General features: G+C 47.9%; 1 protein-coding gene across 2 annotated transcripts in view; it reads right to left on the reverse strand.

Moving 5' to 3' along the window:
• Window positions 1–18,708, reverse strand: part of uggt1 (UDP-glucose glycoprotein glucosyltransferase 1) — a 34,353-nt gene that overhangs the window by 11,733 nt on the left and 3,912 nt on the right. Inside the window, exons 6-28 of one of the 2 annotated variants that reach the window (XM_036554174.1) lie at window positions 18,079–18,253; window positions 17,859–17,955; window positions 17,412–17,490; window positions 16,815–16,915; window positions 15,954–16,053; window positions 15,193–15,253; window positions 13,769–13,860; window positions 12,849–12,999; window positions 11,608–11,727; window positions 10,369–10,454; window positions 9,592–9,727; window positions 9,144–9,275; window positions 8,313–8,477; window positions 7,717–7,837; window positions 6,502–6,600; window positions 4,930–4,953; window positions 4,150–4,244; window positions 3,649–3,855; window positions 3,411–3,542; window positions 2,803–2,933; window positions 1,860–1,955; window positions 805–907; window positions 395–474 (exon numbers count right to left, since the gene is read on the reverse strand). In XM_036554174.1, the coding sequence (XP_036410067.1) occupies window positions 395–474; window positions 805–907; window positions 1,860–1,955; window positions 2,803–2,933; window positions 3,411–3,542; window positions 3,649–3,855; window positions 4,150–4,244; window positions 4,930–4,953; window positions 6,502–6,600; window positions 7,717–7,837; window positions 8,313–8,477; window positions 9,144–9,275; window positions 9,592–9,727; window positions 10,369–10,454; window positions 11,608–11,727; window positions 12,849–12,999; window positions 13,769–13,860; window positions 15,193–15,253; window positions 15,954–16,053; window positions 16,815–16,915; window positions 17,412–17,490; window positions 17,859–17,955; window positions 18,079–18,253 (2,583 nt within the window). The remainder of the gene's footprint in view (window positions 1–394; window positions 475–804; window positions 908–1,859; window positions 1,956–2,802; window positions 2,934–3,410; window positions 3,543–3,648; window positions 3,856–4,149; window positions 4,245–4,929; window positions 4,954–6,501; window positions 6,601–7,716; window positions 7,838–8,312; window positions 8,478–9,143; window positions 9,276–9,591; window positions 9,728–10,368; window positions 10,455–11,607; window positions 11,728–12,848; window positions 13,000–13,768; window positions 13,861–15,192; window positions 15,254–15,953; window positions 16,054–16,814; window positions 16,916–17,411; window positions 17,491–17,858; window positions 17,956–18,078; window positions 18,254–18,708) is intronic. The other variant, XM_036554176.1, reaches the window with a different exon arrangement.

Here is an 18,708-nt window from a genome sequence, read left to right on the forward strand (position 1 = left end):
TATGTGGTATCAGTGGCTGCAGGCCTAGCACAGTCCTACACTGTGAAAGCCCCTCACCCCTTCTGCATTCCCAGTGGCTGTATGTGGGCCTAACTCAGACCTGTGGAGTTTTTAAACCACAGAATGAGAGTCCTCAAGTGCTTATCTTTATTCCTTTTGGTCAAGCCAACTGAGGACTAAGCTTTTCACTTGGTGTTCACATTCATGTATTACAGCCCAGGCACCGCAACAGGAAACCAATCGAGTTTCGCCAGCAAAGCCAAGCTGGGCTGGAGCACGGCTTGTTACAGCATGGATGTCAGCGGAAGAGGGGCGTTCCTGGGCATTCTGAGATGCAGCCCTTTCTTCCTGCTGTGTCTGTGTTCGTCTCCTCTCCTCTGAGGCGGGCCCTTACCTTTTCAGAGGCAGGTCGGACAGCTTGGACTGGCAGTTCATAAAGACCCGCAGGTTGACGTTCACCAGCTTCTTCAGGACCTGCCCAGGGAGACAGAGAGAGAAACATTCTCTTCAACATAACCAGACTCTGATGCCAGCACTAAATCAAAGATACCTGCAATTACAGCGCTTATTACACACAGATCCGGTCTCCAATTACAGTGCAGACCCCGCCTCTATTTACAGTGACAGAATCATACTGACCCCGCTTCTAATTACAGCACTGACCCCGCCTCCAATTACAGCACCCACTCGCACTGACCTAGCCTTCAGTTACAGCACTCACCCCGCCTCCTATGACAGCACTGCCACATTCTCACAGGTACAGAAAAAGGGAGGCCGGGAAGACAGAAGTACCGCCGCACTCACCAGAAGGAGGGGGGCCAGCTTCTGGGCGTCCCGGGTCACGGGGTCCACCACGGCCACCACGTCGAAGTACACCTCGCCCTCAGTGGGCCTGATCTTCACGGCGCTGTGGGAGAGGGGACAGGACTCACGGTTACCCACAGACACCGGGGCTACCCGTTTGGGACATAACACATCACATTAAAAAACACTGGGCGTGATAATTGATCATAAATTATGTTGGAAACCACATATAAATAAGGTAAAGACAAAAATGTCCAAAGTGGTAAACAAATATATAACTGAGGTATGATCATTATTGCGTGTGAAACGTTCTGAACTCTTGTTTTTGCCTCTATTTGTTTTGTCTTTGTATAGACTAAACTTAGTAGTGAAAGGGCTGCCTATCAGAATATGTTATGTAAAAAGGGTAAGCGTAATAAGCTAAAGCTTCAGCCTACACCTTTTCGTTCAATATTCTTTGTTTTACTCTTAATTTAATGGCTTATTGTTATTTATTTCTATGTGCATTCATTTTGGAGAATTGTTATTAAGGACCGAGATAAATTATTACTACTACTACTTCTACTTCCTGTCAAAGTGAGTTAAAATCATTCCCTCATTCTCCAGGGCTGCTTATGCCATGATGACAATGGGAGCGAGGAAACCTGGAAACGCAATACAGTTCACTTCCCCAGTCAACTGAACTGAAATGGAATTGACCCCAGCTCTTTTCAGGAAATCATCTGTTAACATGTACCTGCAAAGGAGGCGTAGCGAATGAGAAATTGCAAGTACTTGAGCAACACTACAAAGGACACTATGGGTCAGTCTGTGATCTCCACTTGTGCATACCTGGGTTGCTCTCTGAGATGAAACCCAGAGAAAGCGCTTGGATGGGTTTACCAAACTTTTATGTATCAGCCTAGTGAGGCCTGCTTTGTGTGTAAAGCTAAGCACCACTTAGGAATATGTATTAAATAAGTGTGAGGTGAACTACTGATTGTTCTTCAGAGAAAGGTCCTGTAGGTCTGTGGTTGTCTGGTGCGGGTGTGACTCTTGGCCACTAGAGGGCGCACCTGTATCTGTCCTCGAAGAAGGCGTACTCGATCCTGGCTTCCCCCTTGGGCTGAGAGGACAGCAGAGCGTCGACCTTCATCACCAGATCGCTGGCCCTGTGGTAACATGAAAAATACATACAATCAAGGAGAGTCCAGACGGAGCCCCTGGTTTCTGCATCACGAGAGGGTCCAGTGGGGACACCGCGGCAGTAATCGGCATGCATCACACTCTGCTGGCGTGACAGCACTTTAACTGCATGCAGAGTTTACCGTGAGGCTAATTAGCATGTCATTTACCAGGGCTCCAAGCCCACTCTTCCAGAAACGGCACACGGAATGCAAAATTAATAAAGGCCCTTTTTTTAAAAAAAAAAAAAAAGAGACTGACAGACTTCATTAAATCTGCGTAATTACTGCAGAGTATGCTTCGAGAGAGCTCGCTGGACTTCTCCAGCCTTCACGAAAATCAGATTTCTCTGTGCTCTAATTAACAGCCCTTTTTGCACCTTTTCACTGGCGATTGCCCCGGAGAATAGATGCAGAATCTCCCAGAATGCCCAGCACCCGACCCTGCAGTGAGTGCTGCTCCACATATCACATCTGCGATTCCTATTGTGTAAATGTCCAGGCACACCCCTCCTCCAAAAATTTACTGAACCGAAGTTATGAATATAGTTAGAGCCTTACTCCCTCTTAATAACCGATGTAATTGCTACTTTATTTAGAGTAAGGGGTTCATATATGTGTCCTTTGGTCAAAGTGTCCGTTTCCCGCTAGTAATCACACTTCCAGAGCACACCCTGGTGTTGCTCCTTGGGAGCGCAGAGTCATTTATAGCCTTGTGTATTGCTGTTGTAGCAGACTCATGGTGTGCCTAGCTCCATCAGGAGGGGAAATGTTGCCCCCTGGAGTCTGTTGCAGGAAGAGAACATGACTTGGAAGGCGGCATTGAGCACCCTACCGGTCTTCCTCCACACCCAGCTGCTGGACCTTGCTCCGGATTCGCTCGCCAGACGTCTTTAGGATGATGCTCTCCAGAAGCAGGAAGTCATCCTGGTTGAAGACCTCCCCTTCCTCCAGTGGACCAATGATCTGCAAGGATGAAGGGCAACACAGTTTGTATGGGGAAAGCTGGTTTCCAAGTTACAATAGTTGCTGGAGTTCATGTTAACATTCTGAGCTGTGTCTGACTGACATGTGTCTGTCTAAGGCATGTCTTCCTGAGTTCTGCCTGTCTGTCTGTCTGTCTGCATATCTTCCTGACTTCTGCCTGTCTGTCTGATTACATACATAGCTGACTTCTGCCTATCTGTCTGATTACATATCTTCCTTAGGTCTGTCTGTCTGTCTGCATATCTTCCTGAGTTCTGCCTGTCTGTCTGATTACATATCTTCCTTAGGTCTGTCTGTCTGTCTGCATTTCTTCCTGAGTTCTGCCTGTCTGTCTGATTACATATCTTCCTTAGGTCTGTCTGTCTGTCTGCATTTCTTCCTGAGTTCTGCCTGTCTGTCTGTCTGACCGCACGTCTTCCTGCAGTCTGTCCATCCGTCTGTCCGGAGGCCGCTCACCCGGCCGTTGCTGATGACCGCCCTCTGGCCCTTCTTCAGCTTCAGCACGTCGCGGCAGAAGGCGGCGTGGGAGAGCAGGAAGTCCACCTTGGGGGAATCGTACGCGCTCTTGAACAGCGGGACGTCCATGCCCTGGGAGAATCGGTCCAAGAGCAGAACGGGTCATGACAAAGACAGCGAACAGAGGAGCCAACAAAGCAGCAGGGCTACAGAGGCATCGCTGCCCGAAGACGCTCACCCCGACGGCGAATTCAGCGATGTCGGCCCCCGAGGCCAGGGCCCGGGCCGTCTCCTCCTTGGCCATTTTGGTGATGAAGTTCTTGGCGTTGTTGGCAGTCTGGGTCTGCATGGCCGACCAGATGGCACGCGCGATGCGGCTGGTGTCGTTCGAGGGGGCCTCGCTCGGATTGTTGATCATGCCAAGGCGGACATTATTACTGGTTTTCTGCATGAGAGGAAAAACAGAACCAGCAAAGTTTTTTTTTTCACATCTTGACAGCATCTCCTACACAGACAGACACCATAAAAGCTCATGTTGTACACAGCTGTATGTGGATCCATTCTATTTGCCAATGTTGTTCTTATTATTAGCGTGACAAGTATAGCATAATTGATACAATAAAGGCTAGAGTAATAGTTCAGCAAAAGAGAAGATGCCATTCAGCTGAGATGAATGCATTATGGATAGGAAGAAATGCACTAATGACCGTTTAATGTTCGTGCGGAAATTCCTTCATACCATGTGTCTTATTGAGTCATACAGCAGCTGTCGCCCAGACGGATGGTCGAAATCTCCCACGACCCAGAACGTCACGGGACGGATGTAGCTGTCATCTGTTAATTAGGGGAGCAGAGGGGGACAAGGATCAGGGCGGGGCCTCAGGGGCAGAGACCCGGAGCGCTCGACCGCGCCAAAAACTCCATGCAATTGAGATGGATGAGTCACACGACAGAGGGGGCTGCTGCCGCCCCCCCCGCCAAAACCCACCCCGGGAGGGAGGGGTGGGCGAGGAGGAGTCCCAAATGTGTCGGAGCCAAGGCAGACGAGCATCTGTGTGCTAACGGAGACCAGCAAGCTGTTCTCATGATTCACACACTTCATATTCGCCAGGGAATTCTGTCTGGCCGCCGAAGCACGCTGAGAAACATGCTACGGTAGTTAGGATACGATTACCGAAACACTGAGAACATGTACTGCACGTTCTGCCACCGGCCAGGGCTGTTTTTGTATGTTCGTATTTATCCGTCAACGTGTGAAGGGTGACAGACCTCATCTGTCGGCCTGTTTTGCCGATAAAAACATGACGGTGGACAGTGACCGAGGCCCACTGGCTCCAGTGTAGGCACTAAAGTTCCCCTTCTGGCACCCAGACAGACAGAGAGACAGACAGACAGACACACACACACACACAGTTAACACACACTGTTAACAGAGACAAGCTGTCACGCATGTTGAGGGAAATGCGGAGGGGGAGGACAGAGCTGACAGATGAGAGCAGAGGAGCAGGCAGAGAATTACCAATGCTGTCCCTGGTGGCCATTCCTGGAACAGCGCCGGAGAGGACACGACAGGAGGAAATGAACGTTTGTAGAGGGAGGGAAAAAAGGAAATATTAAATCACAAAGCTAAGGGAAAGAAGATTAAAGAGAGAATCAGGAAAAAATAAGACCCTCAGCCCTTCATTATCCCAGTGCTGGGAATGACAGGCAGAATGGTTTCCACACCACAGTGAACACTGGATCTCTCTCCAGTCTGCTTCAGTCTGACTGAGCTGCTAACAGAAGGCTGCTCTTATTTGACATTCCTCTTGTCACTCTGCTTTATATTCTGTGAAAAAACAAGTTGGAGGTTTGTTTGTGCTAATAAAAAGTGAGGCTGTTTAGTCCAAACATTTTTGTTACTGTACACCCCCACGGCAGTTTCAATTAACTTAATTAGCTGATCAATTAGTAGTACTAGGTCCAAGCGGGCAACTTATTACCTTTAACCCCAGAAGTTGAATACCAGTCAAACTGACATTTTAAAGGGTTTGAAATAAATGGAAACAAGTTACAGTACCCCCTCTACCTGTATCCTTCTTTTAGACCAAACACAACCTACAACCCATACTTGTAAGATATTTGTACTGCCTTACACTTGTTAAGATATGCCAAATACAGATCACTATATAAATAACAGCTCCATTAAATCACATTAACTGAGAGCTAACCTGGACTGAAAACCGCAAAACATAGCAGATTCCAGGACCAGGGAAACAGGAAGCTCTGTTACACAAAGTGATGAAACTGAAGCTTCATGAACCCCTCAATGCCAGAAGCCTCCATGTACAGTACGCACCAATAAAAATACTGTCTGCCGTGGCAAAACACTGTAATTGGTTCAAGTTGATGAGCCATGGATCAGCTAGCATAGACAGATAGCCACTCTGACCTTCATGAAGCCTCACTCTCCCAGGGCTGTGTTTCCAGGTATAATGCCTTACAAAGGATCTCAGAGAATTTGACTTTACTGTGCTAATTTTACTTCATTTGTTTACAGAAGAGCGCAGTGTACGTTATGTACCTTATTCCTTAAAGAGGAATCTAACTTCATATGCATGTGAAAATTGAGTGCTAAAATCTGCATCAGGGGCTCTCACAGGTTTAATTACAGAATACAGGCAGCGGAGGAGCCATCCTAAAAGGGGGAAAAAAATGGGAAAATTTGAAACTCGCACTTCAGTTAAATATTCACACGTTTTTTTCACGCGCGACATTTATCAGAGCGCGCCTCCCTTTCGACTCCCCTGTCGTGCACGACAGGGGGCGCCACAAACCTTTTGCGGCACTACGGGGGGGGTGGGGGGGGGGGGGTGGATGTTTGAGGACGGCTCCCGTTTTCCCTGCGATAAACTTGGCTGGGCTGTTCGCTCGGTGTGACTTCCTAAGTGTGCCGAGTCTGAACACATCATTACCGCCGTATATCGCCTGCAGCTGCGCGGGGATTAGAGGAATCAGGGATCATCCGCTTTCGCGTAAGCAGCAGTAAATAACGCCCGCCACTGCCGAGCGCCAGAGATTTCGCGGGTGTTAGCAATGGCGGCGCTGCTACCTTTCTTTGTCATGTAGTTCATGCTGTTGGCGACGGCTGTGCTCTTCTCTTTGCTGTCCAGGAAGAGGAAGCGGGCGTAGTCGTCGACGAAGTGATTGCCTGAGAGGAGAAAGGGGAGGGATCGTTAAGGGGACTGGCAAATCAGTATTCGCTAAAATCGTCTTCCACAGCTAGATGCTTTCCCTTATAAATATGCAAAACTAAGCAATTAATGAAAGTACGGTGATCCAAGTCTAACACTGTAAATAATGTATCAGCACTGATATCAGCTTTCAGTCTGGCCAGGATCAATACTGCAGAGGCTTTTTATGTCAAGAGCAGATCTCTAGCCACAGATATATGATGAAAAGGTAGCACAACAAAGTAAAAATGTGACATTTTTCCAATTACTGTTCAAGTGTAGAATGCTCTAATCAGCGTTGGAGACCAAGGTCAAAGATCTAACCACTGCCAAAATGAGGAACTCTAGGGGAAAAGATGGCGAATTTCCTGAGGTTTCTGAAAATGGCATACATTTCAGGGATGGAAACAGCCCTCCCAATGCACAACACTTTGAGCCGTTCCGGGTCTTACTGAAAGCAGGCGAGTTTCTATGTCTGTATTCACAGATGCTGATTTTCTTTTTCTGCACTTTTTTTCCCCTCCCTCTGCAATGAAGTTAGTCCAGTTCAATCACCACTTACGTTTGCATTTTTGCGTACATTAAGTACAACAGAATTTTAAACAGCAATTTGAGCTCAGTTACAGGCTTAGTTCAGAAGAAAATAAAATGTTCGCTTTGCTGTGTTTTCCGAGAGAAACTGATGTAATGAGCCTTGAATATTATTCAGTGCTGGTGATCGTTCTCCCTCCTTGTAAATGAAGTGGTTTACATAACAAGACAGCCTGCATTTAGAATCAAGTCAACAGCGCGAGAGTCTCGCATTCTCTGGAGCCCGCTCTGTTACAAAGCACTTTTATATTTGTGTCATAAACACGCTTTTCATAATGAAATGCAATCTTTCCCGATGAGAGAGAGGGGTAATTTGTGGGGAAAGGGTGTGGGGAGGGGGGGGGGGGGGGGGGTGATGTAATGACTTTCGTGCCAAAGTGTGCTAAGATGGATGTAACGCGAGGGAAATTTCATTAGTAAAAATTTCATGCAGTTTTCATTCAGTAAAAATGTTCCGGGAACAAGGTGCTGCCAGAGCGGGCCGTGCCAGGCCTGACACTCACTTGTGCTGGACAGGTCCAGGTATTGTCTGCTGGTGGCCAGGATGCGGGAGTTGATTCGGGGCACCACGTTGGGCTGGTTCATGATGAAGTCCACCACGTCCTGGTCGCTGGTCAGCTCACCCTGGGCATGGGGACAGGAGACTCGGTCAGGCCATCCTGACGAGGTGGTGCACCCCAAGACAAGAGGACTCTGCATACAGACATGCTAATGGGGACAGCCTGGGGTCTGTGTGCCTGTAAACTAATGACATTCTCTGTGTCTGAGTTGCAAGTTTACATATATGTGTGTGTGTGTGTGTACGTGTGTGTTGACAGACACTCTCCTCTCTCCTCAGTGCACATGTTGGAGGGCGTCTGCAACCTGCTCAGAGAAACACCCTTCACCCGCAACATCCTCAAGCTCAGGATGTGTGCTTGTATATATGCAGAGGGGCAACTTGAGCCCATTTTATGACTTGTTTGTAGCCCAGCCCCTGCTGGTCGTGATGATTCAATTTCCTGCTGTATTTTCGTGGCATTTTCAGACAGCCCCCCTGCAGGGAAAGTCATTGCTGCTGCTCTTGGTGAGGGGTGTGGGAAACAGGGTCAGAACTCACCAGGTAGACAGCGCGCTGGAAGAAGCTGGTGGTGTCCAGGATCTTGTGCATGGTGACGGTCTCCAGCTCGTCCGGGTCCAGCTGCTCCTTCTGGTACGGCATGCCGTTGTACAGCACCACGGGCAGAGGCCCCACCCCGGTCTGCTCGTAGTAAGCCCTCCCCTCCTGAGAGGGCGCCAGAGAGCACAGTTTGAACAGTGATCCTCAGAGACCTATATGACCATATATGACCTTTGCTGAAAGCAAACCTCTTTTTTCAGCAATTCACACATGGAAGTTAAACAGCTGAAGAGAAAATGACCTTATGTGATAATAGTTTCAAGCGAAACCCAAACCGAATATATACGCGTACTGGTGGGTAAAGAAATGAATGAATAAATAACACATTTGTTTCTTAAATGAATGGTACACCAACCGAGAAAGGTGCAGTGACTGTCAAAGTGAAAGGCAAAACAGCGCCCTTCCCATAATAAACTAAAGTGCGGCATCAGCAGTACTGCCCGGTCCAAAAAGCCAGCCTCATCAAAGACATCTGAACAAAAGACATACTTCAAGCTAGTCTCTGCACTGGCGTGTGTTGTACAGTCAGCAATGGTAAAAATAATCCTCTAAATAAGGATGATTTAGAGAAGTCATCCAAATTAAACCCGGCACACATGTGGAATGAAGCAATACCTCTCGCATTCGCAGAATTATTTAGGCTTAGGGTTGGGTTTGGGATTTGGGATGGCACATCTGGAGGCCTAGACATGGAACAGACTGTCTTTGTGGACAGGCCCCTCCAGGCAGATTTGCGACTAGCTACGGGAAAGAAGGAGGTCCTCCGCTCACCTTCCTGTTTTTGTCGTAGGCCGAGTCAGATCCCAGAATGCTGCTGACTTCCACGTAAGGGTACCTCTTCTCCAGGACGCCCACCACGTGCTCCACCTTCAGCTTGCCCCCGCTCGGGACCCTGTTGAACATCTGCAGGCACGCAAAAAAGGAAACTGTCGAGACCTCCGAGATGCAATGTCATAAGCCGTGCCTCTTCCGTCTGCAGACTGTGGACCTTCAGCCTAAAGAGCCAATCGGGCCAAAAAAGGCAGGGGGCGGCAAAGGGTAAAGGTCACTGGCTGCAAGAAGATAGGCGTGACCCTCCACTTCTCACTCTGGTGCAACATGCCTCGCAGTTCGGAGCAGCCTGTCCAAACGGACTCTTGCTCTTGTTGGCCTCGGCCCAGGGATGTGCGGCCAGCTTTACCCACTGTGGGACGATTTTGGGGGTCACTGGGCCACTTACCGAAATGATGCCATCGAAGGCGTGCTGGTTGTCCACCTCATCGGCCATGTAGTTGAAAGCGCGCAGCAGGGCCACGCCGGCGTCGTCTTTCCCGTCCACGTCCTCGGCGTCGGAGACGACAAACACCACGCCGATCCTGCCGGCACAAACGGACCGGCGTTTACACAAGGGAACGCGTGAGCGACCGCTCAGGGCACGGGGAACGCGTGAGCGACCGCTCAGGGCACGGGGAACGCGTGAGCGACCGCTCAGGGCACGGGGAACGCATTCACAATGAATCATAGTTACTTCTGTTAGACGGGACTTGGAACAAGATCTGAGCATTTGGTCTCTCGTGGAAAGAACAGTTGGAAGCTGTAGATGTTGCTAGGAATGACAAATTTTATCTCCAAAACACAGTTTATCTTCCTCGGAAAGTGAAAAGAAAAATTGCCGGTGACTCATCAAAAGCAGGGCTACCTCGTCTGTTCTGCCCGTCTGAGTGAGACGCTGTTAAGTCATACAACAGAGGAACAGCAATCACTCACGACTGAATGATGCTGCTCCTCCAACAGCCACAAAGTGCTTTAGTAGCCTTACTGTGAGGGAAAGTGCAACAGGTGATGCACGGCAGGTGATTTGCAACAGGCTATGGATGTGCAACAGGTGACGGCCACAAGCGACGAGTGACAGGTGATGGACGTGAGAGACGTCACAGATGTGCGAAGGGTGACAGCAGCGTGACGGGGACGGTGCAACGGGCAACGCGTGGCAGGTTGGAAGGTGCGTCGGGCTCACCTGAGCGGAATGTTGTTGCTGAAGAACATCTCTGCCACACTCAGCAGCTCTGCAGTGTTCTCATGGGTGGGGTCCACGATGACCACCTGAAACACAGTCATTACACTGACTAATGCACTGCACTCTGATACAGGCCTACATGAACACAGTCACTCCACTGGCTATTCAACTGCACTCTGATACAGGCCTACATGAACACAGTCACTCCACTGGCTATTCAACTGCACTCTGATACAGGCCTACATGAACACAGTCACTCCACTGGCTATTCAACTGCACTCTGATACAGGCCTACATGAACACAGTCACTCCACTGGCTATTCAACTGCACTCTGATACAGGCCTCCATGAACACAGTCACTCCACTCTGATACAGGCCTACATGAACACAGTCACTCCACTCTGATACAGGCCTACATGAACACAATTACTCCACTGGCTATTTGACTGTACTTTGATACAGGTGTAAATGAACTGAAAAAGTGGCAAAAAAAACCCCAGAAAATGTGACCACATAATTTGCCATTTCTGCAGAACCAAATTTTCCCTTCAAAACTGGAAGACCAGGGTCCCCAACAATAATCGTGCTGCTCACCTTTACTATCAGTTATGGATAATTCTGAACACAGCTCAATCTCAACAAAGATTACACGAATACAACCTAATATATTAAATGGTTAAAAAGGCTTGCAGGCTACCTACAGAGGTATAATAAGACCGAAGCAGTCACACATAGAATAATGAGGCGATAAACCAGAGCGATATTTAACACCCAGCACCGCGAAGCTGCTGAGCGTGCAGCAGTTTCACACTCCTATAGCTGTGCGGCATCACGCAGAGATCTGCACGACTGCAAATCTCCACAGGCACATTAAAAAGCCAGCGAAGTGTACAAGGCGTCCAGCTTGTCAAACCACATGGGTGCGTGTTCGGTTCCCAGAAGAGACACACTGTACTGTACCCTTGAGTCGAGCAGTTAAACTGAAACGCTCCGAGCAAAAGCCCATCTGTATAACTGAATAAAAGTGTGTAAAGGCAGTAGATAATTATATTGAGCAATAACATAACAATAAACCACGTCCATTATATTAGATTGACTGAGTAGAGGGACTTGCACAGCTTACATATCGACCATTTACACAGGTAAATATTTACTGAAGAACTGGTTAAGGACTATGCTCAATGGTATAATGGCAGTGCTCCACCTAGGAATGGAGTTGGCAACCTCAGGGTACTCACAAAGTTGTGGAAGTTCTTGCGGATCTGGCGGATGACGCCCGGGAAGGTGGGGCGCAGCAGCTCCTGCACGTTGGAGGGCCAGGAGGCGTAGCGGCCGTCCGTCTCCAGGTTGTTGATCCACTTGGGGAAGAGGGGGAGGCGGGGGGGGGGGGGGGGGGGGGGGGGGGGAGTCAATCAGCCGTGTTACCCACGGAAACAAGCAACCCCCCGTTACCCACAGTGACCAGAATCTACCCCTCCCCGCCCCACCTGCACTTGGCTCAGGTGCTGTAGGTGCTTGTGTTCGTCAGGACTGGTGCGGAGACAGCCTGACTTCCCACGCCCACAAACCCCAGCTATTCGCACAAGCCAATCAGGACAGTGTCTGTCTACGGCATACGCCAGCAGGAACTGCGGTCTCTGTCATCCATCGCCGACTCCAGCCGAATTACACAGGCAGGCAACCAATTTAAAAACGCGCTTGCTAAAAGGTGCGCGCTACTTTGGAAATCACTCCCATGGATACGGATACAGAGTAACAACAAAGAAATAGAGGGCTTATGACAGAACAGAGTCCAGGATTAAAGAAGGTCACACTGTCAATAATGTTCCATTTCCCCGAGCTGCTTCCTCCAATATCACTCCCTGAATACAAAAACGTAGCCTCTGCTCCTTCATTTTGGGCGAGATAATTATTATTATTCAATCATTTGCCAGGCACTCTTATCAATGTATAAAACTCATGGCAACATGCAAATAGTTCATATCATAAAGGCTGCAAGAACAAGGGAATGGGTAGAGAGGAGATAGTAAGACTGATAAAGCACTGAGATAAAAAAAAAAAAATAGTGGCAAGATAAGCACAAAGCCAGCCTGATACTAGTGTGTATATGTGTATGTACAGAGATTAAGATGACAAGGAAAACCCTCCCCAATTTCATATAAAAGAAAGTGCCTGACTAAGAACGATAAGAACTTTCACAGGGTAACTGTAGAGCGACATGAAAGCTTTATAAACTTCCCACCAGCATATAACACATGTGCATATACACACGCAGTTCAACACCAGGCTAGTCCCAGCCTCTCTGAGGGAAGCAATCAGAGGTAGACAGAGCCACTTCCAGGTGCTCTGAATGAGCCAATCGCAGACAGACAGAGCTACCTGCACCCTGTGTGTGAGTGTTTAAAGGCAAAGGGAGGAGATGAGATAGAGTCTCAGCCCCTGCGTGTGAGGTAGCGGGAGGGCAGAGAGCGGGGCTCACGTTGATGGCGGGGCTGCGGATGTCTACGGCGTAGTCCGAGTCGGACGGCTGCACGTTGAGCTTGAGGATGTCGTGGATGAAGGGCGTCTCGATGAGCAGGCTGCGGAGGCCCTCCATCACCCGCGCCTCGTTCCTCAGGATGTCGAACACGCTGAGGGGAGAGGGGAGAAGTCAACGCGCACGCGTACACACATACACAAACGCACACACATGTACACAATTACACAGTCACACACACACACAACCATGTGCACATACACTATATGGACCATTACATTGTAATGACATTGTATTCAAATACATATTCTTTAGTATGGAGTCGGTCCCCCTTTTGCAGCTACAACAGCTTCCACTCTTCTTGGAAGGCTTTCCACAAGATTTTGGAGTGTTTCTGTGGGAATTTGTGTCCATTCATTCTGTAGAGCATTTATGAGGTCAGGCACTGATGTTGGACGAGAAGGCCTGGCTCGCAATCTCCGTTCATCCCAAAGGTGCTCGATGGGGTTGAGGTCAGGGCTCTGTGCGGGCCAGTCAAGTTCTTCCACACCGAACTCATCAAACCATATCTTTATAGTCCTTGCTTTGTGCACTGGGGCACAGTCATGTTGGAATAGAAAAGGGCCTTCCCCAAACTGTTGCCACAAAGTTGGAAGCATAGTATTGTCCAAAATGTCTTAATATGCTGAAGCATTAAGACTGCCCTTCACTGGAGATAAGGGGCCTAGCCCAAACCCTGAAAAACAGGTGTGGCCAAATACTTTTGTCCATATAGTGTATATACGCACAGGCACACACATCATATATATACACGTACACGCACATGTGCAGACACACAGACACAGACATTCATAAACATACACACGCGTGCGCACACACACACACACACAAAATATAAAAGCCTTTCTCTTTCCGGTGCTGACCTAAAGATATCCTGTACGTCCAGGTCGACATGCAGTCCGTTGATGAAGAGGGCCGAGTCTCCTGGCTGCAGGCCCAAAGTCCCCTTGAAGAACTAAGAGAGGGAGACCATGCAGGTAAACCATTATGCATACGGCAACATATACACCACAATCACAGACATCCCCTATACACTGCAATCACGGAGATCACCACCCGCACACAACAATCACTGATATCACTGGCCCTACAGAGCAATTACTGGCATCAATGCTCATACTCCACAATCACCAAACAGTGTCAGATTGATGCTTATTACCCCCCGCAAAGCATAAAAAGACTGGTCTCCATCTACATGCAAGCACAAGTTTAGCCCGCCGCCATCTAGACGATTACTCTCAATAACAGTGAACCGCAATGCTGCAAACCTCACGAGTTTCATCTACTCTTTTCAGACAAGAAAAAAGGAACTGATCTTCCAGTTGTTAAACGTTTCGTGATAGAACACCCATTTGTATTTCTTTTTATGTATAAGAGGTCATTTCAGAAAAATCAAATGATCTGACACAATAAATCTAATCTACCACGATTTCCATAGCCTATGAGCATGTAGACCTAGGCAACCATTATAATATAAAATAAAAATTACCATTACCAAGGAGCTATATGTAAACAGCATACGAAAAGCAAGCCGGAAAGGTCTATGATTCATACATACTCCAAGACTCTATTTGAATATACTTCCCTACTTATTTTCTCATTTATCAGTCTGTTCCAATATCGCCACGTTGCACCGAGGTGAACCTTCCCAAAACGAGAAAGAAAGAATAAAAAAAAAAAAACACTCAATTTGTCATGTGTCGGGTCACGCAATTACGGCGCGAAATGAAAAACGGACACATTGCCACGTTCTCATTTAGGCGCGGCGAAATTACTCCAATCAATAACCAGCAACAACAAGCGCGATGACGACAGAAACACAAAATGAATCGCAAACACCATAATTACGCCATTAGGCTTCCCCGGCAAACAAAGCTAATGCGTGCTCGCGCGATTTCTAATGAAGGGCGGGGAGGGAGGTGGGGGTGAAAAACATAAATAAATAAGAGAAAAGCAAACACAATGGAGTGTGATCACTCATTTCGCTAATGCCTCACGGCGAAACGTTTCTTTTCGGGAACAAATTTCCTTTTCAGCGCTGATGTTGTTCACAATTTGCGAAAAGAGGGGGGAAAAAAAAGTTATTACGTATTTCTCAGGTTGAATTATTTCCCGTGCCTGCCGAACTGACATTTGCCTTTTACTTTGTGCAAATTGGCACTGCTCGGTATTACGACAAAGACTACTCCAGAGACTACCGGGAGTTGAGCCCTGTGTCGATGTGTGAGCCGGTAGCACTTCTGGAAACTGTGCCTGCAAGTCAATCAGAGGCTTAGCTAACACCTACTTTCTGGTTTTCCTCAATCTCCTTCCGAATCTCCGAGTTCACCACAGTCCTTGTTATGGACCTAAAGAAAAAGAAAAAAGTTGGGTGTGGGGGGGGGGGGGGGGGGGTGGTCGGGGATCTGTCAATCAAATGGCCTCCACAGAAAATAAACAAATACATGAAGTTTGACCACAGGTGAGAGCACACATTACTAACAAACATGAGTTGAAGATAATATTGGCTTTGTCTGTGAATTTCGCAGTCATATTTTAAATTTATAACATAGCTGGTGATGTGAACACTAGACACTATCGCGCTACAATTGTACTTCACTGAGAGGTTTTTTTTCCAGTTGGTGGAGCTACCATCTGGGCACATGTGACCTGCAACCTTCTCTTCAGAGGATGAACATATTAACATTACAGCAGTGACTCACACAGCATGCATGCTTGAGAAGGGACTCTGTGTTCCTTTAAGAGACAGACTTGACGCAATTCTCAGGGTGCTGGTTTTCTCCCTTGGCCAGAAGCAGCTGAAGTATTGTAACATCCCCTGGAGTTCTGACAGGCCATTTTTCACACAGTGTTAATTAAACTCTAAGTTTTTTTTTTTTATCACCACCGTTTTGCAATTAGATTCCTCTCCGAACCACTAGCTCACAACGTAGAAAGGTTTAGTTTTCACATTGCTTTCAGCTGGTCCCCCCCCCCTTTTCCTGGAGTTGTGGTGCGTGGGAAAGGCACAGACTCGTCTGGTTGGGTGGAGGGAGGGCGGGGCTGTACCTGGCCTTGGTAGGGAAGTTCTGGCTCAGGTCCCTCATGACCGTGAGGGCGTCTACCGAAGGGGCGGCCAGGATGCGCGCGGCAGTCTGGAAGCTCAGGTCTGAGGGGAGGGGGCAGGGCACAGACGCAGAGTCAGACAGGGACTCACAGTAACCAACAGAGAGACAGAGACACAATCAGAGACACAGGATTAAAGACACAAAGACTCAAGACTATCGGAGACAGTGAGAGAGAGGCAAAAGACTCACAGAGACACCATCCAAGAGAATCACAAAGACAAAGACTCACAGAGACACAATGAGACACCGAGTCAGAGACACACTCAGAGAGTAGTCACAGAGACATACTCAGAAACACAATCACAGGGACACAAAGACCCATAGAAACATCATCAGACACAGAATCAGAAAGATAGAGAGTTACACAGTCACGCGGGCAGCACAGCCAGCGTGAGCTGCTAGAGAAATTAACCTCATTAAAGTCCACCTCACGCGCACCACTGAAATAAGAAAATGAATAACCCTAATTACTTAGCAATAAATGTTGCGCTCACTGAGCCCCCTGATAAACCGTGCCAGTTCCTCACTCTGCAAACATCGCCAAGGATAATTAAGAGCGGGGGAACAGTCCCTGGGCACTGTCAATTCCCAGCAATGTAGGCGCATCGGAGTCGTGAGTGAGCAACCAGTCCTCTGGATGCGCCAAAATGGCAGACTACCCTGCAGTTGCGTAAAAGGCCCATGGGTACCGCCATGACTGTTACCCACAGAGGATGCCAGGGAGAGATGCACACCGCTCTATCCAAGGCACAGGTCTCTGTAGTAAGGCTGGAGGGGACTTTGAGGAAGCTTGCAGACCCACCTTGCATCTGCCACACCTTGAGCGGAGCCATCTCATTGGTGCTCTCCACCAGGTGTTTCCGCAGCTCTTTGAGCTGCTCCTTCAGCTCCGGGTACAGGGTCCTGGGAGAGAAAGATAGAGTTTAATGTGGCAGACCGCTCCTTAAGCTCCTAGTACAGGGTCCTGGGAGAGAAAGATAGAACGTAATGTGGCAGAGAGTGACAGAAAAAGGGGAGAGAGTGCCAGAGATAAAGAGGGAAGGCAGAAGGAAAATGACAGAGATAAAGAACGGAGAGAGACAGGGACAGAGAAAGAGTTAGAGAGAATGAGACAGTCAGTCAGTTACAGGGACGCAACCTCCTCAGGAGTGAATTCACAGGAAAATCTCATGATTATATTCCTGTGTTACTCTGCAATACGGTTTGGCAGTTCCCACCCATTATTCATTCTCCAGGTCAGGTGAAAAGACGATAGCTTCAAGTTTCAAACAGAATTGAGACAGGTATAGCAATAGCATGATAGCAGAGGTCAAACCCAAGGCCCAAAACAGGCCCAAACTTGCATATAAGGTCAGAATGCGTGATGTTAGAGAGTAACTGATAGACAGCTGCCACTCACTTCAGCTTCCCAAAGAGAAAGCCCTGCACCTCGTCCACTGGGTCATTCTCTCCAATCACGGTCGCATTCACATCAGCGCCTGAAAAGAACCAAAAGGAAATCAGAAAAGCCTCAAAATAAATACAAACATAAATAATAAATCACAAATGCCTGCGTGGTTTACTTGAATTCCTATTTATGGAAGGCTTGTGTTCTCAAAAAGTGCTGCGGGCATCTGAAATTTGCTAGAGATTCGTTCAGGTTGTCTGCTACGCTACATTTCACACAAGAGGAAACATTTGTCATTTGGGCTGTTGTAAACAGAGGGCCATCTGTGGTCTCAAAGTGACCGCGAGACACAAGAGAGCGGACTGACTTCTGGAGGATCTCGCTTCTGGCAACGTTACAAAACAACGACCAAACATCAAAGCGGAGAGAGAGCGGGGGATCCAAGAAAATCGGATTTACCTTGGACCTGGGTGTCATCCTTGGCCTTGTACTCCTGGCTTTTGATGGCCAGCTCCACCCCGTACCCCGACAGGTACACCTTGCTACTGCTGGGATTCTGGTGGAACAGAAAAAGCGCGCAACAGCTGACTATTGAGCCGTCTTTCAGAAGGACGCACGCTGGGTGTGGCGGTGCGGCGACACGCCCGCGGCCGCCGCGTCACTGCGAGCCGACACTCACCGCAAGGTAGTGGCGCAGGACGTAGGTGACCTCCCCCTTGTTGGCTTTGGACAGCATCAGCTGGTGCAGCTTGGGGAAGTCCCTGCTGCCCACCTCGGCGTACAGGATTACGACCGGGGCGTCCGGGTTCGAGCCGGGAAACTTGTGATCTCCTTTGAACAGGTAGGGCTTTGGCCTGGGGAAAAAGGTTAGGCAATGGTGTTCAAGAGCCCACTTAAACAAATTATACATAAGAACACATACGTAGTATTATATGTAATATTCACACTATATATGAAATATCAAAAAGCTTACTCCTACATAGTACATGTTTGAGTAACTTACTCACGTAATACTTTTTTAAGACAGTATAAACATTTCACAAATAGCCACTATAATCAATAATATTAAATTGAAACCAACTAATAACTTCAGCCACAGCTATTCAAAAGCAAACCTATTCAAAAGCCTTCATTTAATGTAAACTGGTCATGTATTAATCCTATTGTGATTGAAATATAATGTTTATTACGTTTATACATCACTCACATTTTTATTATATTCCATATATTACATTTATATTATCTTACATTTATATTTACACTGCATTTCAAATGTTTTAGATATTACAAAATGTAATCTAATATGTGC

The sequence above is a fragment of the Megalops cyprinoides genome, chromosome 20 (genome assembly GCF_013368585.1).
Source record: "Megalops cyprinoides isolate fMegCyp1 chromosome 20, fMegCyp1.pri, whole genome shotgun sequence".
Taxonomy (NCBI): Eukaryota; Metazoa; Chordata; class Actinopteri; order Elopiformes; family Megalopidae; genus Megalops; species Megalops cyprinoides.